The sequence below is a fragment of the Leptodactylus fuscus genome, chromosome 8 (assembly GCF_031893055.1).
Source record: "Leptodactylus fuscus isolate aLepFus1 chromosome 8, aLepFus1.hap2, whole genome shotgun sequence".
In the NCBI taxonomy this organism is placed as follows: Eukaryota; Metazoa; Chordata; class Amphibia; order Anura; family Leptodactylidae; genus Leptodactylus; species Leptodactylus fuscus.
In genome coordinates, this window is record NC_134272.1 from 20310322 (window position 1) to 20334804 (window position 24483).

A 24483-nucleotide genomic window follows, 5' to 3' on the forward strand; every position below is an offset into this window, starting at 1 on the left:
TAAGTTATAAAAACTGTGACATCAGGCCAAACACTGCTCGACATGTTTTGCAACTACAAGGGGTGTTATGGCGCAGTAGGGGTCGCACTGGGGGGGGGGGGCCTGATTAAAATTTTTAGGCGATGACTCCATTTTAACCCCTTGGCAGCACAGCCAGTTTTGGACTTTATGACACAGCCCTATTTTTCAAATATAACACGTGTCACTTTTTGTGGTAATAACTTTGGAACGCTTTTACAAAGTTTGATGTAAATTTGGCTGTATGTTTTGTGTTTATTTATGAAAAAATAGGAAATTTGGTGAAAATTCAGAAAAATATGCAATTTTCAAAGTTTGAAATGATCCACTTTTCGTATAAAGAGTGATACCACTCAAATTAGTTAATAAATACAATATTGCATATCTCTGCTTTATGTTCATATCAAATGCTAAACATTCAGCTAATTTTTTTGGACATTATAAGACTTACAGTCTAACAGGAGTTTTCAAGAGAACCTACGAAACCAATTTTTTAAGATACTAATTCAGTTCCAAAGTGGCTTTGAAAGGTCTTTCTATTAGGAACCCCCATAAATCACCCCGTTTTCAAAACAGCACCACCAAGACCGCATTTGAGAAGTTTGTTAACCCTTTAAGGAATTTAAAAGAAATAAATGTGAAAAATACACATTTCAATTTTTTTCAATACTATATAATGTAACCCTAAAATTTGGACATTCACAAGGGGTTAAAGGAGAAAATGCATCGCATGATTTGTTGTACAATTTCTCTGACGCTAGGTTCACACCTGCATTCGGCACTCCGTTCTGTGGTTTCCGTCTTCTGCATGCAAGAAGACGGAAACCACAGACTGGGTGCGGCGGTGAGCGTTTTATGCTCTCCACCGTGAAACCGTTTTTTTAAATCCGGACACAGAGTACTGCATGTCCGACTCTGTGTCCGGATTAAAAAAAATGGTTTCGCGGCGGAGAGCATAAAACACTCACCGCCGCTCACGGCCGGACAACTTTCTCACCCATTCAAATGAATGGGTGAGAAAGAGTCCTGCAGGTTTCCGTCTCCTGCCTCTGTTTTGTGCAGGAAACGGAAAACTGCAGAACGGAGACCGGGCGCAGATGTGAACGAGCCCTGAAGCTCAAAACCACCCCATCTGTTGCTGTAACCTGCTCTTTGGGCACACGACAGGATGCAGAAAATAAAAAAATACATCCCTCAAGGAATTTATCAAGAGGACTAAAATGAGCACTTCGACCCTACAGCTGTTTCACAGTATTTACCATCATTAGGACATGAAAAGGAAAAATTTTCACAAGGAGTTAAGAGAGAAAAAGTAGCCCTCAGTTCATTACACAATTTCTCCTGAACGTAGCAGCACCCCATATGTAGTCATAAATAGAGATGAGCGAACACTGTTCGGATCAGCCGATCCGAACAGCACGCTCCCATAGAAATGAATGGAAGCACCTGGCACGCAGACTTTGCCGGCGGCCGGCCGCTTAACCCCCCGCGTGACGGCCGCTTCCATTCATTTCTATGGGAGCGTGCTGTGAGCGTGCTGTTCGGAACGGCTGTTCCGAACAGTGTTCGCTCATCTCTAGTCGTAAACTGAGCTTGGAACAGAGAGAGCGCTAACTGGCTGTTGGAGGGATTTTGCTGTGATCAGTTTCGGGCACCACGTCAGATTTGCAGATCCCTTGAGATGCCACAACAGTGGAAACCCACAAAATGTGACCTCATTTTGGAAACTAGGCCCCTCAAGAAATTTATCAAGGGGTATACTAAGTATTTTGACCCTACAGATATTGCACAGAATTGGGCCGTGAAAATAGAAGATGCCATTTTTTGTACATTAAAATGTTGCTTTAACCCCAAACTACTGGAAGTTCAGATGTTTCATTTGTACTATGGGTTCTTAAAAAAAAACAAAAAAACACACCAGCTATTTTACCCATCTAAAAGCTGCCAGAAACTGGGATTTTATATTGTGACATTAAATGGGTGAAAATATGTTATTTGACTGATGGAACTTAAACCTTTTATATGTTCATCTCTAGTGATGAATTTTATTGCTATTATTTTAGCGTGTAATATATCGCTATCGCTAATGAGGGGGTCATGTATGTGTTTTGTGTTTGGTGCAACTCTTTTGGCGCTGTGACCTGGACTTTGGTAAATGTCTGTGTCACAGCACCAAAAACTTCCTGGTTATGTTCAGAGGGGTATTAAAGGGGTTGTCCCATCTCAAGGATCCTATCTATACTGGTAGCTTATGTAAATTGAAGACTTTTCCTAAATATATTGCTTTAGAAATTCTGCTTTGTTTTGACTGCTATGTGAATTTATTCCTCCCATTGTTTACACATCGTTGTTATAACCATGGACCTCGGAGATAGGACAAGTGACGTCACTAACTCATTGCTGGAAGGACAATCCTTTCAGCTAATTGCAGCTTGCTGATAAAGCACGTCTGTTATATCTCTATGTAAACACACAGATGACACTGATTCAGGCGCCACGTATGGTGCCATCGCATGTACCTGCTTGGTTAGGGGTGGATTTGCTGGCATTGGAGTGGTCGGGGTCATCGGTAGGTGGCGGGCTAGGTTTTAGTTGGTAGCGTAATGTGGCAGTACCTTGGGGGGTGGGACGGGCATGGGGATGTGTTGCCCTGTCCGGTTCTGTCAGCATGTAGAAGGATAAGCCGCAGGAAGTTTGGAAGGGGAAGTTTGTGTGCTTGGAAGCATCTTTGGGGGCGCATTTGAAGCAAGAGGTTCGGGATAACATATTGAAAGGGGAGTACGTTGAGAGCTTTTCACTGCTCACTTTGGAGAGGTTTAATTTGTACAGAGCCAAGAAGGATGAGTCCATGAATGAGGAAGAGAAAAAGCGGCGTTACAGGTTGATCCCCCAGACTTTCTCCAATCGGTCACAAGCATTTGTAATTTTGGCAAGTGTGATATGGGAAAAGGTGCCGGAGAATTGCTCCACCCTTTTCTGTTACATGGATGCCATGGGTTAGGTGTACAGATTGTATGGGGGAAGGCATAGTTGTGTTATGACAATAATTTTGTCAGCACAAGGCGTTGCGGCCCTGTATCCAGTGGGATCACAAGGATATTGGATTGTGGCTTAGAGTGATGGCTCCTGCACGGTTGGGGCATCCCTTTCCAACAGGCGTCGGGGGTTCTCTGTGGCCTCTCAAAAGATACTCTGTTTCTCTACAGGGCTCCTGTAAGTTCGGAGCAAAGTGTAAGCACGAGTGCTCCATATTTGGAGGATCACACGTGGAGTCCAGATGTTACAAGGGAGGTAAAGGAAAGGTTAGGGATAGTGCTGGAAAAAAGGTCGGAGTCCAGTAACAGTGGACGCAATGCGTCCATATCTCAATGAATACCTGGACAGGGTCGCGGCAGTTTTATTGGTTGAAGGTTTTCAGTTTCGTTTTAGAATTTCGAATAAGTAGTATACTTATGGGTGTATATACAGAAGGAGCTGTAAGGATTAAGGTACAGAAGGTCAAACTGTACGTGCACTTTGTAATATACACAGTAGTGAAAGCTATTTTACTGGCCCGCCCCCATTTAGAAACTTTGAACATTGTTCCTGCAGAGTTTCCCGCTCTTGAGACATATAATCTTCTGCAGTTACACAACTCATTTCATATACATATGATACCCATTCAATCATCCAGGAGAATCTAACGAACGTTTCAGCTTCGTCACATGGTTGTTGACTGCGCGTTTTTACAGGTAAAATGTTTAAAAAATGACTGGAAATCAGTATTATTGTATTGTTATCAACTGACTTGTATGAAGCTTGGTGATTGTATTATCTGAGCACTGTATTGTGATGTTTACTGAGCAGTATATTATACACTGTCTACCAATAAGTATTTGGACACCCATGCAAATGAAGATATCTGCGGTCCTGATGTATGTCACGCCTCGGTCCCAGTGCATTGTAAACTCAATGCCGACCCCTATTGCACTTTTTAGATTTGCACTTATTTTAGATAACAGTGTGCTTCCTACATTATGGCGGTTCTATGGGTCGGACCAATGTTACTTCCAGAATGACAACACCAGATGTCATGCAGTGAGGTCTACCATGGCTTGGTACAGTGACAATCAGGTTAACCGACTGGACAGGCCTGCCCAGAGCCCAGACTTGAACCCTATCCAGTTGTATGGCCAAACTAAGGGGTGCAGCAGCCGTCCAAAATCGGTGAAAGAACTTACCTGTCTTCTCCAAGCCGAATGGAATAAAATACCACTAGCCATCATACAAGGACTTGTGGAAAGCCCCGGAGGGTTGAGGCTGTAATTGCCCCTCGTGGAGGTTCTACCAACTATTGAATATGAATAAATGTTGTTTGTCTATTCTACCACAAGGGTCCAAATACTTATTGGTAGACGGTGTATGGTCAGTGAATAGTGGTGGCAGTATGGTATATCACTGGTATGTGGGCTACTATTTTACATGGAAATGTTATTTGGCAACATACAGTTAGGGCCAGAAATATTTGGACAGTGACACAATTTTCGCGAGTTGGGCTCTGCATGCCACCACATTTTTTTTTTAAATGAAACCTCTACAACAGAATTCAAGTGCAGATTGTAACGTTTAATTTGAAGGGTTGAACAAAAATATCTGATAGAAATTGTAGGAATTGTAGACATTTCTTTACAAACACTCCACATTTTAGGAGCTCAAAAGTAATTGGACAAATAAACATAACCCAAACAAAATATTTTTATTTTCAATATTTTGTTGCGAATCCTTTGGAGGCAATCACTGCCTTAAGTCTGGAACCCATGGACATCACCAAACGCTGGGTTTCCTCCTTCTTAATGCTTTGCCAGGCCTTTACAGCCGCAGCCTTCAGGTCTTGCTTGTTTGTGGGTCTTTCCGCCTTAAGTCTGGATTTGAGCAAGTGAAATGCATGCTCAATTGGGTTAAGATCTGGTGATTGACTTGGCCATTGCAGAATGTTCCACTTTTTTGCACTCATGAACTCCTGGGTAGCTTTGGCTGTATGCTTGGGGTCATTGTCCATCTGTACTATGAAGCGCCGTCCGATCAACTTGGCAGCATTTGGCTGAATCTGGGCTGAAAGTATATCCCGGTACACTTCAGAATTCATCCGGCTACTCTTGTCTGCTGTTATGTCATCAATAAACACAAGTGACCCAGTGCCATTGAAAGCCATGCATGCCCATGCCATCACGTTGCCTCCACCATGTTTTACAGAGGATGTGGTGTGCCTTGGATCATGTGCCGTTCCCTTTCTTCTCCAAACTTTTTTCTTCCCATCATTCTGGTACAGGTTGATCTTTGTCTCATCTGTCCATAGAATACTTTTCCAGAACTGAGCTGGCTTCTTGAGGTGTTTTTCAGCAAATTTAACTCTGGCCTGTCTATTTTTGGAATTGATGAATGGTTTGCATCTAGATGTGAACCCTTTGTATTTACTTTCATGGAGTCTTCTCTTTACTGTTGACTTAGAGACAGATACACCTACTTCACTGAGAGTGTTCTGGACTTCAGTTGATGTTGTGAACGGGTTCTTCTTGACCAAAGAAAGTATGCGGCGATCATCCACCACTGTTGTCATCCGTGGACGCCCAGGCCTTTTTGAGTTCCCAAGCTCACCAGTCAATTCCTTTTTTCTTAGAATGTATCCGACTGTTGATTTTGCTACTCCAAGCATGTCTGCTATCTCTCTGATGGATTTTTTCTTTTTTTTTCAGCCTCAGGATGTTCTGCTTCACCTCAATTGAGAGTTCCTTTGAGCGCATGTTGTCTGGTCACAGCAACAGCTTCCAAATGCAAAAACACACACCTGGAATCAACCCCAGACCTTTTAACTACTTCATTGATTACAGGTTTACGAGGGAGACGCCTTCAGAGTTAATTGCAGCCCTTAGAGTCCATTGTCCAATTACTTTTGGTCCCTTGAAAAAGAGGAGGCTATGCATTACAGAGCTATGATTCCTAAACCCTTTCTCCGATTTGGATGTGGAAACTCTCATATTGCAGCTGGGAGTGTGCACTTTCAGTCCATATTATATATATAATTGTATTTCTGAACCTGTTTTAGTAAACAGCTAAAATAACAAAACTTGTGTCACTGTCCAAATATTTCTGGCCCTAACTGTATACAATTTTTGGGCACCGTAGAACAGATATAACACTCCCTCCTCTGATATAGTGGTTAAAGGCGTTTCCGGGTTAAAAAATGTGTTTTTTAAAGAGTCTGTTAGTGCTATTAATGGGTTACTAAATGCACCCATATACCTTTTAGCATGTTTTGAGTGATTTCTAGGTGTTCCTGGGGGCCTCTAGTGTCTCCTGCCTTTGTTTAAATGCTTCTGTTTCCTGCTATGCAACTTCCTCACTAACCCCTCTCACCTTACATCCTTCTCCTCCCATACACCCAGTGGTGTAACTAGGAACAGCGGGGCCCCGTGGCGAACTTTTGACATGGGGCCCCCCCAACCGATGCCCGCCGAAGACCCCGACCGACCCTCCACCCACATTCCTGCGCTCTCTATTATTCCCCTTAGTGGTCCCTGTACACAATATTATGCCCCATAGTGGCCCCTGTACACAGTATTATGCCCCATAGTGGCCCCTGCACACAGTATTATGCCCCACTGTGAACACCCATGAAGAATTATTCAGACCCCAGAGTATAATAATCGGAAACCAAGAGGGGATACAAACATAAAAAACAATGTTACTTACCTACCTCCGGCTCCACTGCAGTCCTCGGTGGTGTCGGACTTCTTCAATGACGTCCGGGACGTCACATGACCTGGGACGTCACATGACCGGGACCTGCGTCCCAGGTCATGTGACATCAGGGAGCGTTCAGAAGTAGACCCAAAGCTGGAAGTAGGTCCGGAGCGTGGAAAGGTAAGTAACATGGTTTTTTATGTTCCCTTACCTCCTCTGGATCTCCGATCAATATACTCGGGGGTCTGAAAACACCCCCGAGTATAATAATGATGTTTGTGGGGCCCGTGGCATCACTTACCAGTCCTGGCCACTGCCAGGATCGGTAAGTAAACAGGGCCCGTTACCGGCTGGAGTAACTCCAGCTGGTATCGGCCTATTAAGAAAAGGAAAAGAAACGCAGGAGTAGTGGCTGTCGCCGGGCCCCTAATGTCCCGGGCCCTGTGTCAGCCGCTACCCCTGCAACCCCAGTAGTTACGCCACTGCATACACCCCCTCCCTGTTTCTCTAGCTATTCTGCCCTTCCCTACCTACTCAGCCAAACCTCCGACCCATAGTATATACTTACCCTCTATGCTTCTTCCTGTGAAAGGGCCCCTCCTCCTCCTGTACTGTGTCTTGTGCAAGCTCTTCTCTTCTAGCGATGATCCACCTCTACTGGACTTGCATGGATGCGCAGTAGAGGTAAATTACTGGCAGAGGAGAAGATCATGCACCCTGCCGAATCATTACAGAAGGAGGAGCCGTCACGCCAGATGAAGCCTGGAGGGTAAGTGGATGGGGGGAGGAGTAGTAGTGACGATCCGTTTCCAGAAATAGAAAATGGATCATCACCTGATAGTCAAAAAATATTGGTAACTATACATTTTTGATTAGTAATGTTATTTATAAAAAAAGGAGGGGGAGGTGTTTAGACTAGTGTAGGGATTTCAAGTAATCCAGACAACCCCTTTAAGGGTAACAGTATTACGTATCGTTCTAACCTCTTATCATTATTATTTCTTTTTAGAGCACCATTAACCCCTTGCAGACATCCACCATACTATTGCAGTGAATGTCAGCACCTTAAACATTGTTCCCGCTCAGGAGCCATCGAGTCTCCACTGTATTATGGGAAATAAAAACAAATGAATAAGTAAAGAAAAAAAATTTTTAAAGTAAAAAAAAAAAAATGTTTAAAAAAAAGTCAAGATCAACTCATCCCCCTCTCCCTAATATCCTAAATAAAAAAACAAACACATACACATTAGACACCCCCCACGTCCACAAGTGCTTGACCTACAAACATCCAAAAATATTTTTCCCATATGGTGAACATGGTAGTGGATAAAAATCAAAATGGCTGAAGTGCTGTTTTTTTCATCGGCAGCAACGCATCATGGTTCTTCCCGCCAGTGGTGAACCTAGCCTCTCTGCTGCCTGAGGCAGATGATCAAAAGATGGCCCCCCCTTCCCCCCGGACTGAATACCGGGGGGGGGGGGAGAGGGGTATATTCATCTTTTGATCGTCCACCTCAGGCAGCTGGGGTGGGGGGTGCTAGTGGCGACAGTACAGTGAATACAATGCAGTAATACAGTAATATTTTGTGCAGTAATACTTACAGGAAACGTCTTTCCCATCTCTTCCCTTTGGACCGCCATGACCACTTCTTCCAACTGTGACTTGACTCTGTAAAGTTTGCAACACAGACGTCTTTGACTCCTCCCTGCAGCCTCTATTATTCCCCACAGTGTCACAATAGACTCTGGGGAATAATAGAGGTTGCAGGGGGCCCCTGTGGGGCATAACCGTGGTTGCAGGGGCCACACCGGACCCTGCAACCTCTATTAAGCCCCACAGTTGCCCATCCATGAACTATTATTATACTCAAGGGGTCTTTTCAGACCACCTAGTATAATAATCAAAGACCCAGGGGAGGTGAGGGAACATAATAAACATTTTTACTCACCTTTCTGGATCTGATGTTACTCCTAGCAGGCTTCGAGCCTGTATGGTAATGTCCCAGACCACATGACGTCTGGGACATTACCATACACGCCTGAAGCCTGTTTTAGCTGACGATTTACAAAACCGCAACAGTTTTGGAAATCTCAGCATGTCTTTGGTGCATATTTTACCGCAAAGTGGGATGGAATTCATTAGAAACCTATCCGATTTGCTGTGTCTTTTGAGAGAAAAAAAACCATTTTTTTCTCGCAGTGTTTCCCTTGATGATTTCTTGTATCCTTCAGGACACAGTTCATTGACTGTTTGGATTTGAAGAACACTAACAGTTCTTAATAGGACTATGGATACTCGTTCATTGACATACAATGGACACCTATTGTGGCAATATGAAAACGGTTTAACATTAATGACATACGCAGTGACATTCCATTCTCTGGGTCGTCCTGTGATTTTAATGTTTTATGTTTATTATTATTTTTATTGTTATTATGTACGTATGTTTACGGTGATTTCTTCCTATACATTTTTTAGATTGTGATATGTTTTGACTTAGTTTGTGTATATAAGTACACATGATGTATTAGACGCTGGTCACATTTTCTCTTTTTTGATTTCGAATATAGAGTATAGCTAAGATATGGGATTTTATGTTTTACTTGTAGAAACTATTACACCTGAAGAAGGGCGTAGTCAGAGGCCCGAAACGTGTTGTGCGTTTGTTGCCAATAAAACCGTATTTATCAAACAAGGAGGGGAGCGCAGTTTCTTATTACCAGATTCATATAGAATCTGAGTTGCTGGTCCTTTTACTTCATAAAACATAGTGTAGAACACTCCTAGGAACATGTCTATCCAGTTTCTAGCTCTCTAAGGCAGCGCCGCACCTCCCATGAGGCGACCTGAAGCGAACGCTTCAGGCGGCGCTATGGCATGGCCCCAGGGAGGGTGGCATTTTTGCTTACCTAAGCCAGTCCAGGACAAGCTGTCCTGGACTGGCTTAGCGTCACTGTCACCGAGCGGTGGATTGGGGAGGCCGCCGGAGCAGCGCTGCTCCAGCGGCCTCCCCTCATGCTCAGGCAGAGAGCAGGTCCTATCCCTGCCTGCTCTCTGTCTGCTAACGCCACTCCGCCCCGTCCCTTTCGCTCCGCCCCCACCTCACGGGGGGGGGTGTGGCTTTCTGTCGTCGGCCTCGGGCAGCGACAAAGGTAGGTTCACCCCTGCTCTAAGGGTAAGTTCACACGGAGTTTTTTGGTCAGGATTTTGAGGCCGTATCTTCCTCAAAATCCTGACCAAAAAGATGGCTCTCATTGAAATCAATGGAGCTGGTCAATTCTTTTTTTCTGGGAGCTGATTGTTCCAGCTTTGTTCCGAAAAAGAAGCGACATGCTCATTCTTTCAGGCGGATTCATTTGGGCCTAATCCAGAGCGGAGTGCACTGCACTTGCATCCAGTCGCAGCTACACGTATTTTGGATCATAACCTGAGGCGGGTAGGACAGGCAGAATTTTTAATGAATATAATGAATATGCATGACTACACCCTATAGGAGGGCACAGAGAACTCCTCCCCTCCATGTTTTTTTCTGTCCTGTGTGCAGACACGTGGAGGAGTCTCTGTGGCCTCCTGTATGGTTTGGAAGAAGGTGTCTTAAAGCCTTCCTCTTCTTTTCCTTTTCTTTCTTTCTGAAAGATCTAGCTTTATACTGAAGTCTACTTCTTCAGCTGCAGCTTGATTCACTGCCCAGAAGTAAGGTAAGCTGATTCCTCCACTCATTTCTACTGCTATGGGCACTCTGTCAACTTCCTTCCTGTTGTTTTTTGGCAGCGCCCTTTCGCGCTTACCCTGTGCTACAGTCACAGCCGTGGAAGTTGTGGGGGAGTTTTCTCTTCTCTGATCTGACTCCGTGGTCGCTTGGCGGACTGGCTGGGCTTCTGCCACTGACTTAAATCACAGCTAATGTGAACAGAAGCCTGTCGTATGACAGTGAGTTTGAGGCTCTCTAGATTCCCAGCAACTCGCACATCACCAGGTGAGGTAAGCTGAGGGTGCACCAAGTTTACTCTTAGTAGTGAGCAAGTTTCCTTTTAAAAAGGGAGATTTTTGTGGCTCAGTCTGTAGGGAAACAGACTATTATGTTTGAATGCATCGGGTCTAGAGTTCAATTCTGTTTGTACTCTACCAGTGGTGGCAAATTGCCTCTTACTTGTTTGTTGGCTACTGTCGGTTGCAGTAGGCTTCACGTGATCCTTACAGTGATTGTGATTTACCTGCCTATCTTCCGGATTGCTCTTTTTCCATCCGGTCGGCCTGTTGACCTGAGTCAGTTTATATTTTCCTGTGTCTGCCTCCACCGCTACGAGAGCGGTCTCTGCTACATGGGTGGAGAATGGGGCTCTGCCCTTAGATCAGATCTGTGCTGCAGGTTCCTGGTCTTCACATGTGACGTTTGTGAAACACTATTGATTGAGCTCCCGTGTCTCAGATGCCACCACCTTTGGTTGGTCAGTCCTAGAATCTGTAAGCTGAGGAAACCCTCTCTAGGGGGATTACTTGCCATATCCCCATATTGTGCTGCTGGTACGGATGTAAGGGAATCATTGATTATGTAGATAATCTGTTTTCCCTTAGTCCTAACAGCAGCACAATCTTCCCCTACCTATAGGTATATATTGTAATACTTTTGTATTAACACGCGCAGTGTAGTCATGTATATTCATTATATTAATTAAAAATTCCGCCTGTCCTATCAGCACACAGGGGCAGCAATACCCCATATTGTGCTGCTGTTAGGACTAAGGGAAAACAGATTATGTACATAATCAACAATTTCCGATTCTTGACCCCTAAATATTACCAATGCAAGTCTATTATCTGCAAAATGATTTTCTGCAAGGTGTAAAAGTTCCCATATATTAGAAAGTTTTAAGTATTTTTGCTTTATCAAATATATAATACAAATATATATAATAGATGTTGATCTTTATTCCTCAGTGATTTCAGGGTCTGTAATTGTACAACTATGAGTAGAAGTTTTAAGGATACCACCAAAACTCTGGCAAAACATCTCAAACGGCTGACACGGACCAGGTTACAAGCCTTCATGCTGGAGCTCTGCAAGATGGAGCCTCCTCGAGGAGTCAATTAAATCCAGAGGGAAGATCTGGAAGGAAAACGTCCCATGTACATAGCTGAGAAGATCATGAATTGCTACACTATTAGATCCGGGCCAGGAAAAGTCTTAAAAACTCTGAAGAACATTGATGAAAATCAGATCCGGATTGAGCTACAGAAAGATCTAAAATTAATTAAAAAGCAGACAGGTAGATAAAACAGACTTTTAGATATTTGTCATCAAGTCCCAGATTGGCCATTGGTGATAAAGAGGACATACTGAAGGGGGCGCTGTCAACCATTTTCATTTCACATTCTCCATCCACTCAAGGTTGCTTAACTTTATGATGGTCTTAAAGAGGTATTTTCATCACATCCACCAACACCAACTCTGCATGTTTCAATAGGCGCCTCTCCACTGATTCTGATGCAGTTGGAATTGTTTCTCTAGCCCCCACCATTCCTGAACAGTCATTTCTTTTAGTTTCCAAACAATTCTGCTCCCTACTGTCAGGTGGGAAGTCCCTGACTAGAGTAGACAGACAAGGACCGCCCACCTGGTAGTAGGGAGCAAAATTATGCTGAAACTAACAGAAACGATTGCTCAGAAACAGTGAGGGCTACAGAAGAAATACCAACTGTATCAGAATCAGTGGAGTGGCCCCTATTGAAGGATGTAAAAGAGCTATATTTGGTGGAGGTCATGAAAGGTCTTCTTTAAAGCACCAAGTCATAAGAAATGACTGTCTGGTGCTAAAGCTTACTTCTCTCCACACCCAAGTCATACAAGCATAGCTCCTTACAGGTTGTGGTTTATGCAACTGATCCCCATCTCCACCATGAATATGTACACATGGAGGTGTATGGAGATATAGTGGAGGGCTTATAAACCTCTATAGAAACCCCATAACAGCCCTACACAAAATGTGGAGCTCTAAACCTCAATGATGAACATAAAAAATAGCCCTATTCAGCATTACTGGTAGATAGCATGACCACTCAAGGTGGAGATGTAGGAGTCCGGAATTTTTTTTTTAATATTCTTGAATTTTCTTGTATTTTTTGGAAAAAATGAGCCCCTCAATTGTAAGGTACAAGCCACTAACACTGACAATTTTACTAGGAATTTAGAGAAGACTGTGTTTTTATACCCTCTTTCCAATACCTGATACTAAAGAGAAACATATGGAATAGTTTATCTATTTCCTCATATGTCTTTATGTGTGAGAACTAGTTTCACCAAACCATTGACCGTGCGATACATTATAATACGATTGACTTAAAGGGATGTGCCATGAACATAACCATATATAAATTTATAGACAATTATTATTATTAGGCAGGACAATACAAGTATAAGAAGATAACCCGACCACAATAAGGACATCATAGCTGGTTATCAGGAGGGACACTACATGTATGAGAAGATAACCTGACCACAATAAGGACATCATGACTGGTTATCAGGAGGACACTACATGTATGTGAAGATAACCTGACCACAATAAAGACATCATGGCTGGTTATCAGGAGGACACTACATGTATGAGAAGATAACCCGACCACAATAAGGGCATCATGACTGGTTATCAGGAGGACACTACATGTATGAGAAGATAACCTGACCACAATAAAGACATCATGGCTGGTTATCAGGAGGACACTACATTTTGTATGAGAAGATAACCCGACCACAATAATGACATCATGGCTGGTTATCAGGAGGACACTACATGTATGAGAAGATAACCCGACCACAATAATGATATCATGGCTGGTTATCAAGAGGACACTACATGTATGAGAAGATAACCTGACCACAATAAGGACATCATGACTGGTTATCAAGTGGACACTACAAAGAACATCATGGCTGGTTATCAGGAGAGATACTACATTTGTATGAGAAGATAACCGAACAACACAATAAGGACATAACAGCTGGTTATCAGGAGGACACTACATGTATGAGAAGATAACCTGACCACAATAAGGACATCATGGCTGGGTTTCTGACAAGTCCTAGATCATAGAAAGCTCCTGCATTTATGGACATATCCATTGGCAGCCTATTAAGATAATAAACTCTCACCACTATGACAGAGGAAATCTATAAAACTATTTATATTTTCAAAAATGTTTAACTTTTATTTGTCTGTAAATCCAATATGGTTATGTTCATGGGAAAACCCCATTTGTCTAGAAAGGCTCCTTTATTTGCATCAATCTATCATGTGGACTCGGTGTTGGCCCAAAGTACTCTTGGTTTTGTTTTTTAAACTCCTACATCTGCAGTCACATATCCATTGCAGACTAGAATGACCAACCTGCTGGACCACAACATTGCTATAACATAATGTCTTGCTTTTATCTGATCAGATAACATGAAGAAAAAGGAAAATAAATCTCCAAATGTTTTGAAGAGCGGTAAGTGAAAATAATAACACACACACAGCGAATGATCAGAAAAGTATTAAAACACAACTTTTACCTGATGCAATAAAAATATCCTATATAGGGTTAAATCAATAGTGTATACACAAGTGTCATAAATCTAAAATGTGCTTGGATATATGGAATCGTCTTACTGCATCCTAGGGGGGGGAGGGGGCAGGACCCTAATCCAGTCATCAGTCCATGTTTACGAGAAAGGATAGGATCTCACCCTTATTACACCCTGTTTCCCAGTGAGATGACTCCTGTCCTGACAAGGACAGTACCAAAACTATCCCTAATTCACCCTAAAAATTGAACTCTTCATGTCCTCCTGATTAGTAGGGGACATTCCTCAGGGGTTCTAGGCAGTGTTGTAAAAAGTGTCTTGTGGGCCCGGGTGCAAACTTTTGTCCGGCATCACCTTTCCTGGGCATCCTGGCACCGGCTATCTTCAGCATCTTTGTCCATCTTCACAATGTCCCTTCTGAGGCCTGTGATTGGTCCTCAGCAGTCACATGGGGCCACATCGACATCATTACGCCACTGTTCCCCATGTGACCGCTGGGGCCTAATCACAGGCTTCAGTCACATGACTGAAAAGCACAGGAGAGGACGCTGAGCCAAGGAGAGGTGAGTATAGATCAGAAACCCTGGTTTAGGGGAGCCTTATGTTCAATTTCACCGCTTAACCCTTGCTCCAGGGGAGCTCTTCACACATAATAGACACTGCTCCACTGATTCCAGTACAGTTGGATGCTTCTATAAGTTTTGGGGTCTGAAGAGACCCCACAGTGTAGTAACTATACTTCTGGGCAGACAAACAAGTTTCAATCAAAATGAATCCTAGGATTGAACCACTCAAACCCAAAATAAACCGAATCCTCACAGGATCACCCATCTCTAGTGATTATTAAGTGACTTTTAATGGTCGAGTTTGTTGGGTTATTATATTCTGTTACTTTATGTACAAAGTTCCCCAGACAAGTGGTGGATGTGCCGATACAACAGAGCAGGAAGAAAGTATTGAGGACCCTGCAGGGAAGAGCCAAGGACCTGGTGAAGATATCAAACCAAAAAGGGGAAGAAAACCAAAAACTGGTAAATGGCTTCCATAATTTTTTTTTCTAAAAAGGGTTGATCAGATTTTCTTTCGAGTAACAATGTTGTTTATGTCACTTATGACCCAGTTTACTCTTATGTTTGTGCAGAGTCTAAAACCACAGAGAAGTCACCTGTGAATATGCAAACGAGAGGAAGAGGACACAAACGAGAGAACGACGAAGAAGAAAATATAACGGCAAAAAGAACTCGAAAACAACCATTAAGTGGTAAATGTTATGACTGCGCTGTATAGAGTGACACTAAATGACATCACAATTAATATAGATTATAGCATTTTATTAATTTGTGAATGTTTGTTGCTTTCACTAGACCAAAGATAAAACCATACCAGGTAAAGCCTTGAGACATTGTGTTTTACAGCCAGGTGATGTGACAAATAAGTAGACACATCAATAGGACACAGTGTAAGTCTGGACTATTCCTAAAGTGAATGTCCAGTTGTGGCTTTAAACATATCTCCCAACTTTCAAAGGACAAAAAAAGGGACAAAATGTGCGGCATTCTATGTGCGCTGTGGGAAATTTAGCTCCACCCACTTCTACGTTGACTCTGCCCATTCTCATCCATTTTCCCATGTGCCTCCACACAGTATAATGCTCTTACAGTCACCCTAACATTATATGCCACCACATTATAATGTTCCCCTCCAATTGCCCTACAGTATTAAGTCCCTCTCTTCATGCCCCAGTTTAAACTGGTGAAAAATAGAAAGGTGACATTAAACTATTAGGCAGCTGGTGGGTGACATTAAACAGTGGGGCTAGATGGAGGGATACATTAAACTGGGGGTAACAAGAGGCAGACATGTCCCCCTCCAGCTACTTACCATGGTTTAATGTCCTCCTCCAGTTGCCCCCAGTTTGATTTCACCCTCCATCTGTTCCCTTTTTAATGTCCCTCTCCATCTGTCCCCAGTTTAATGTCCCCCTTCATCTGCCACCAATTTAATGTCTCCCTTCATCTGCCCCCAGTTTAATGCCCCCCCTTCATCTGTCAGCAGCATACTGTCCTCCCTTAATCTGCCACTAATTTAATGTTCCCCTTTATCTGTCCGAGTTTAATTTCCCCCTTCATCTGCCTTCAGTTTAATTGCCCCCTATATCTTCCCCCATGTCCCCCCGTTGATCACACATGCGGTCTCTTCTCTCCTCCTTACCTTCCATCAGTCTCCGTTCCCAGCAGCTTCCTCTCTCTGTGTAACACAGCACTATCCCTTAGTATCCAGAATAGCTCCGTCCACACACGAGTCTGATCACAAGGTGATGACGTCATTAAAAGTCCTTTAGCCCACTAGGATTTAGCATCTACCATTCAGCCTTTACTCTACCCAAACAAGGTTTGTTAACAGCAAAACATTTCAGGGGCATAGAGGGACAAACCGTAAGCTGAGATGGCGGGACAGCAGTGTAAAATTGGGATTGTCCTGCTGGATCTGGGACGGTTGGGAGATATGCTTTAGGCTGAGGCCCCACGTTGCAGAAACACAGCTTTTTTGTTGCAGATTTTGCTGCAGGTTTTTGAGCCAAAGCCAAGAAAGGCCACAAAAGGAATGGGAAGTATCTAAGAAGCTTCTTATGCTTCTCCCTTCTGCTCAGTCCACTTCTAGCTTTGGCTAAAAACCACAACTAAATCTGCAACAAAAAAAGCTTTATTTCATCAATGTGGGGCTTCAGCCTTAAAGGTTACCTGAGTTTTCATGAAATGTTGAAATCTCTGCAAGGTCTTGTTGGGCAGTCTGTTCTATGACTGTATAAGCCTTTATACATGGTGTTCTATCAGTTTTTCTGCTGCTAATAGACCCATTAAGACTGAGGGCCCCTTCACACGGCGTAAGCGCTCAGCTCATTCCGAGCCGTACACGCGAGCACTTCTAAACACTTCCCACTCACTTCAATGGGAGCGCGTGTAAAGCCGGAATGAGCTGAGTGCTTAAGCCATGTGAAGGGGCCCTGAGGCTGTGGGGTTGTGCAATAAGGAGCAGTTTTTCCCTCCCTTTTCCATTCCATGGAATTCTACAAGGGGTAACTACAATAGCAAAGAAATAGCTGAGAAATCCCCAAGTAGCCATAATATGGGAGATATAGGAACACTGGATGATAAATATAAGGTAGATATAAGCAGGCAAGACATAGAAAAAGAGCAATCTATGAGAACAGTCAGTAAAGCTGCTTCCTGTCTGTGTATGATATTCCATCTGTAATCACAGAAGCAGACAGAGGTAGATACACTGAGGGCTTTTATTGTATCATAAGTTGTGAGATGTGCAAAATGTTCCATCCAAGGAACAGCAAAAGCAGTTGTGCTATGAGTAGAATCAGCCTCTCCTGTTATGGTCTGAGGATCTCTGATAAAGGACTGGCCCCTGACTGATAAATTCTCAGTTAACTGTAAGGAAAAACACATAAGAAAAACAAGAGTATGAGCGGTTTGGAATATCTTGTGTGTGATACTCCTACACCCTGCCTTGTACACTAGAAGTAGCCATGGGCCCGACTAACTAACCTGAGAGGGAGCGAACACAGCCAGAGAAATAACTCGCCTACAAGGGAAACAGAAAACCTGACTAGTTTCATATTTAGGAAGGAGATGTCAGATGCAGAAATAGCCCGCACAAGTGTCCGACTGAACTAACGGTGAATATGAGGGAACACAAAGTATAGAGGAGAAAATAAACGTGAAACACAGAAATAATGACACTATGCAAAGGGATAGGAAACAAAAAAACGCTACAAAAAGTCCAAACTTCCAAGCAGTAAAAAAAACTAGGGTTCACTGCACCTGGAACAACTATGCTTAGATAAGGAAGCTCAATACTTAACAAATATCCAGATAGTATGATAAGGCAGCAAGGAAGGCTGAAAGGGCCAGGACTCAGACACAGATGAACAAGCAGTTTCAGGCAGACCGACCATTTCTGGAACACAGGAAACTGAAGTTTAAGACTGGCATCTGACAGCATGCACAGTGGATTTAAATAGTAAAGAGGAGGCGTGACCAGAGAGGGGATAGGAAGCAGCACAAGAACCGCCCACAGCCTGTAATTAGCAATCAGCACTGCAGAGGACTTAACCCCTTCAGAGACAAATACACATTAAGGCACTGACCTACAAAGCAACTCATCACCTGATCTATGCATGAGTGCTACCGCAGAAATAGCATGCCCAGTGTGAACATTCCCCTGTAGCGCATCAGACGATTCATGTGCCGTATGCCGTTCAGACACTCCGCGCCTGAACCTAACAGGCTGAGATCGCAAAGACCGGATCATAACATCTCCCCTCTACAATAACTACATGAAGAGAGAAAAGACCCCTCTCCCCCTTCCATTCACTGTGAACCCATCTTGCGTCTATGGATGGAATGTACTTAGTAACAGGGAATGAACTGCAAATTAGCTTGAGGGAAGACACCTAATGGCATGAACTTTCGGAAGCTTTTTAGGCAGAAAATAACAATTTTAGATAAAGCACATCCAGAATCACTTGCTCTATTAAATGAAACTAAGTTGTCTGAAAGTTTAGAGACCAAACAAATTTAAAACATATTTATGTACTGAAACATCCTTGAGATGACATCTAAATATTACATTGAAAAATGGACACTAGTCAATGCTCCAGCATGAGTTAGTGCAGGGGCTCCTTAAACTACATAGGAGTCCCTGCATTAGCTATGTTATCTAGGTTACTCCTGGTGGCATTGAAAGTAAGCCACTGAAATGAACTACTGTCAATATGACTGGGAGTAAACTGATCACATTAAAGTATAGTAACATTGATGCGGCATGGAGGCAGCTGACAAACTGTACCTCAAAAACTTGCTAGTATACGTGTACTACCCCTATTTTCGCGGTACTGACAGCATTCTACTTGGTAGTTGCCTCCACATTGAATCAATTTTATTAACACTGTAAGGTAGGTCTGTGATCTTTAATTCTGCTACATCAGCATCATTTTTTTTTATTTTGTCCGCAGTCACATGGGATTGGATTGTGTCAATGAATAGCATAAGGAAATACACTTCCTCTCTAATGATATTTTCTTTAATGCAGATAAAAAACATTTTGTTATTGAAAATCGAAAGAAGTTAATAAATTCAATCACACAAGTGGATCCGGTGCTGGATGATCTTCTAGACAAGGAGTTACTGACACAGGAACAATACGACATCATCTGGAAAAAAAGCACCAGCCAGGACAAGATGAGGGAACTCTACAGTTATGTCAGATCCTGGGGTCCTAAAGATAAAGATACATTCCGTCTAATTCTGAAGAAACATGACCCCATGGTCATTAAGAATCTTTAAAAAAAAATGCCGAACATAAGAATTGATAAGGAATTTAGATTGTGAGCCCTACTTGGGACAAGGACGAATGACAATATCTGTTCTGTGGAATATGTGGGTGCAATATAAGAACACAAGTAAATAAATATGTAGAAAATAATATGGGGTGTCAATTCTTCAACTGCAGGAGATTTATCCATTCCATTCATGTGTATAAACCAGCCTTTCTCAACTTGGGTGGCATCGAAACCCACCAGGGGTGCCGCAACACTCTGACCGATGCATCTCATCATTCAAATATATCAGCACGGCGGAAACCTTTTCTGCCATATGGCTTTTTGGCACGGCTACCCGCGACAGGATGTTGATATAGTGCACTGGCATCCCGTTGGGGCATCCCACTCCTGATTAGGTCCGGATGAATGGGCCTAAGCAGGAGGGCGTCTCGAGCTGCAGGCGCCGCAGCTGACTCAGCCATGGAATCCGCGTGAAGATAAGGCATGCCGCTTCTTTATCCCGCTAGCTGAAAAAAAATCACTAGCGGGAAAAAAAGTGAGTGACTCCCATTGAAATGAATGGGGGATGTTTTTGCAGGTGGATTTTTTTTAATGTAGATTGTGAACCCCATATAGGGGTTCTTTTTCCTATCAGTATGTCTTTGTAGAATGGGAGGAAATCCACACAAACACGAGGAGAACATACAAACTCCTGGCTAATGTTGTTCCTGGTGAGATTCAAACCCAGGACTCCAGCGCTGTAAGGCTACAGTGATAACCATTGAGCCACCGCGTTGCCCTTTGCAGGTGGATTTTGAGGCGGATCCTGCGTCAAAATCCGCCTGCAAAAAACTCCATGTGAACATACTCTTGTGAACATCCAAGTATATGATAGATCCATGAAAACTAATGCCCCACGAATACAAAATATCCTATTAATATTATAAGTTTGTGAGTTTGTGTGTTTGGATGTTTGGATGTTTGTTCCTCAATCACGGAAAAACCGCTCCACCGATTTGGCTGAAATTTTCCACAAACAGTTAATACACCCGATTGCGCAATAGACTACTTTTCGTCACAATAGCGCACATACGTTTGTGCCAGGACCCCCACAAAACCCAAACTCACACCACCATCTCTGCAATCTCACACACTTTGGACCATAGCAAGCAATAAAATTCATATTGCCCTCTACAGCCTAGCCCCTAACCCCACACAATCACATATACATATACTTTACCACTTTGCCCCTTACCTTAACGATACTCCAGGAGGCTCTCTTTAACGCTCCGGAGCAGCCATGTTTGCCAACCCCCACCGCTCTGACAATCCGCGGCACCGCCCACCCATGTCAATACCCCTAGGCGGTCTAATAAATACAAAAAAAAAAAAAAAAAAAAAAGGAAAAAACAAAAAAAACAAAATAAAAAGTATTACAAATTCAAATCCCCCCCATTTCCCTAGAACACATATAAAAGTAGTTAAATACTGTGAAACACATACACGTTAGGTATCCCTGTGTCCGAAATCGCCCGCTCTACAAAGCTATACAAATATTTTGCCTGGATGCTTAATGCCGTAGCTGCAAACATACTGAAAAGTCCAAAACCACTGTTTTTTCACTATTTTCATTATCATACAAATATCAATCAAAAGTGATCAAACCAATAGCATTTCCCGAAAATGCAACAACTACAAACTACACCCGGCCCCGCAAAAAAAGACATCCCCCGACACAGACAAATAAAAAAGTGACTGCTGTCAGAATATGGCAACTTTTACAAACAAAAAAATGTCAACACACTACTGGCAGAAAATAACAAAGCATACGATGTTGTATATCGAGGTATATTAACTTCAAATACCTCTGTCCCAAAGACACTATGTACAGTTTATACCAACACCGTATAGCAGCTGAGATACTAATTACATTCAACACAAAAGTCTCAAGTATTCTAAGAATTATAGCAACAACAAGATACACAGTTACATTTCATATCCCATCCCTTATACACAGTACGAAAACCTTATCAGGCTTGGGGTGTCGCATCATGTCCCCACAAAGAACAGTTATAAGGATTTGTTTCTTATAATTACACATGGAAATGTTTCCTGATAAGACAATTGAAAGTGAAAGTCAGAAGAGAGTTTTGTCTGTTGGGTCATTCCCAGTATTAATTTGCCACAATGACTGAGAGTGTTCAGGACTTCATTCTCTCCCTCCTCCAGGAACTTGAAAAAGACAGCTTTAAGAGGTTTAAGACCTACCTGAGAGATGAGGAATTCTTAGGAAGTCATAACTACAGCGCCGTCCCTCGAAGACACCTGGAGGATAAAGACTATATGGATGTTGCAGAATGTCTCATCAGCCAGTACACAAGTGAAGGAGCCCTGAACGTAGTAGAGATAGTGCTGGAGAAGATCAACCAGAAGCAACTGGCCCAAAGTCTCCGGTAAGTTATAGAGAACCTGTAGGAGTTCCTGTTGTACTCCTGAAGGAGTATGTGGGAGGGATATATACGGTATGTAGGATATTTGTATAACATGATTTCTATGCCTCTACAGACCCCTCTGTCCTCTCCATACTCCTCTGTCCTCTTCAGATTCCTCTTTCTTCTCTAACTCCTCTGCCCATCTTAAGACTATTCTGTCCCCTTCAGAATTCTCTCTCCTCTTCCAGACCTCTTTGTCCCCTTCAGACTTCTCGGTCCCTTCCAGATGTGTTTTCCCTTCTGATTCCTACGACCTCTTCCAGATTCTTCGCTCTCCTGCAGACTCCTCTCTCATATTACTCCTCTCACCCTTCTATTCCTTCTAAACCCATTTGTCTCCTCCAGACTAATTTGTCCCTTCAGACTCTTCTGTCCCTTCAGACTCTTCTGTCCCCTCCAGACCACTCAGACTCCCTCATCCCTTCTAGACTTCCCCTTGCGACACCTTTATGTTCCTGAATACGTTCCCTTCCAGCGCAGCCGTTTTAACACTTTAGTGGAGCCCCCCCACATCATTGAATGCCCCCTCTAAAAGCACACACAATATAATGATCCCTCAAGAGGCCCCTACATAATGCCCCCTGCCCCACCTGTGACCATTGACCACACATCCATATATTTTGTGTACATACAGTACGTGATACTCACCCAACCCCTTCCCCACAGAGACTCATTGTAATATAAGTTATTTGCTAATATACTCTCTAAACCTGTTTTGTCTGTAACTTTCCTCAGGTAGAAATGATGCAATACCTTTCCCCAGTCCTATCTGCATAGCCACACCCTTCATCTGCATAACCACGCCCACAGGTTGCACAGTCCCGCTCTTCTTCTTAGTACATCCTTAGACATGATCGCTCTGACAATGAGGAAGACACGTGAGGACAAGACGAGAGACCTGTGTGAAGTCTTATGAGCTCGTGGCTTGATACTTTCCTTGTCACTCGCTCTCAGTTATTAGAGATCTGGAGAAGGTCATAGTCTAATCAAAGCCAAATAATAGTGTTTATGGTGCCCAATATCCGCAATTAGATCATGGCACATGTAGCCGGGACCTTATGGCTAAGATCAAGTGTAGTATCTGTTCTTATCAGAAGTAGAGAGTAGGTGAAACTGCTGGAGAGTGCGGTCCGGGACCAGCCACAGCAGGAGTAGGCCGAAATCTATGGAGGTAGGAACGGAGAACCACTTGAGGCGTTGTTGATGGGGGACGTGGTTAGTACGCCGGCTCCGCCAGTGGAGGTGATGGACCCACTGCAGGGGGCTGGCAGAACGCCACTGACGCTGTCAACACGACCACCAGGGGGACAGGATGCTCCCTGGGGATCTTACCATGGGCCGGGGAAGCGCTCGAAGGTCTCTGGTGTCGTGCCCTGGGGGTTGAGTGGCCCCCGGGGTGCCGTAAATCACTGAGCTTGGGAAACTCACTGATTTTGGCACATTGCGTGGCACTAGAATCACACCTTGCTGAGCACCCACTCCTTTATGCCTGGTTTTCCAGCATAGGAGAATTTTTATAGATCTGGCGGTAAACCAGGCTCGTATGGGCACTTTACCACTTATATAAGTGTTTTTCTCACCTCTTTTGTTCACTCGTCACCTTTTTTGTGTGTCAACGAAGGGATGCTGTACCTTTTTGGGATGCTTCCTGACGGTTGTCTGGAGATGAGGCCTGTAATGGGTCTCTCTCCTCTGTCAGTCGACCTGTCCTGGGGAACCGGGGCAGGCGCAGACCTCTTTGAGTCAAGGAATATCTCTGGTGGTGGCAGCCCAAAGAGAAACTCGACGACTGGTAGTCCTGAGTACCCTTGGTGGTGGCAGCCCGAGGGGAAAACGGACGTTGGTAGGACCTCCTGCTCCGGCAGATGGTCCATCGGTTACTCGACCCCACTCGGTCACCTTTTGGTCCTTGTGGGGAAGAGTTTGGTCAGGAACCTCCCTCCCCTTTAGGGGAAGGGTGCGTTTTTTGGCAAGCATCCTGGGCATGTTTTTTTTAGTGTGACACCCATACTTTTTTCGTGCACTTGGTGTTTTTGATTGGCACAGACGGAGACCTTCGATAAAAAAAAAACAAAAACGTGTAGCCGGGACGCCAGCGGGCAGTTCCCATACACAGCTACTGTGGTTCTTCACCCCCGTATGGTTTCATAGATTATTAGGACTACACCCTAGTTTACACAGCGTGATCTGCTGCAGATAACTTTGCATCTTTTATGCAGCAGAAGATAAAATAGGCCATTTTCTTATTTGTTGGCCGCATGTATTATTTGCTAGTTACTGGAACTTTACTGTATTTCCCCGCAGCTACCCCGAGGCTTGCGGTGACTTGTAAGAATCTTATTGTCTGAGTGAGTGGATG

General features: G+C 43.5%; 2 protein-coding genes across 4 annotated transcripts in view; one reads left to right on the plus strand and one right to left on the minus strand.

Annotated features, from left to right (window-relative positions):
- LOC142217585 (apoptosis-associated speck-like protein containing a CARD) overlaps positions 1-23973 on the minus strand; it is an 80486-nt gene extending 56513 nt beyond the window's left edge. Inside the window, exon 1 of the mRNA XM_075285885.1 lies at positions 23757-23973. The gene's annotated coding sequence lies outside the window, so the exon portion shown is untranslated. The remainder of the gene's footprint in view (positions 1-23756) is intronic.
- LOC142217583 (uncharacterized) lies at positions 10381-19784 on the plus strand. 3 transcript variants are annotated; one of them, XM_075285881.1, is made up of 6 exons: positions 10381-10437; positions 11678-12006; positions 14177-14224; positions 15206-15331; positions 15442-15561; positions 19404-19784. In XM_075285881.1, the coding sequence occupies exons 2-6, from the start codon at positions 11865-11867 to the stop codon at positions 19655-19657; spliced, it is 690 nt and encodes a 229-aa protein (XP_075141982.1). In that variant the 5' UTR covers positions 10381-10437; positions 11678-11864; the 3' UTR covers positions 19658-19784. The 3 variants fall into 3 exon arrangements, with proteins under 3 accessions (XP_075141982.1, XP_075141981.1, XP_075141983.1); XM_075285880.1 differs by lacking the exon at positions 10381-10437 and adding an exon at positions 10554-10715; XM_075285882.1 differs by lacking the exons at positions 10381-10437; positions 11678-12006 and adding an exon at positions 10554-10715.
- Positions 23974-24483: the final 510 nt, after the last annotated feature.

Bases quoted from the DNA above. Each gene is read 5' to 3' on its own strand.
- LOC142217583 (XM_075285881.1), top strand. From the start codon at position 11,865: ATGTACATAGCTGAGAAGATCATGAATTGCTACACTATTAGATCCGGG. The intron at 12,007-14,176 runs GTAGATAAAACA...TTATCTGATCAG, and splicing joins ATTAATTAAAAAGCAGACAG to ATAACATGAAGAAAAAGGAA. The intron at 15,332-15,441 runs GTAAATGGCTTC...ATGTTTGTGCAG, and splicing joins GGGAAGAAAACCAAAAACTG to AGTCTAAAACCACAGAGAAG.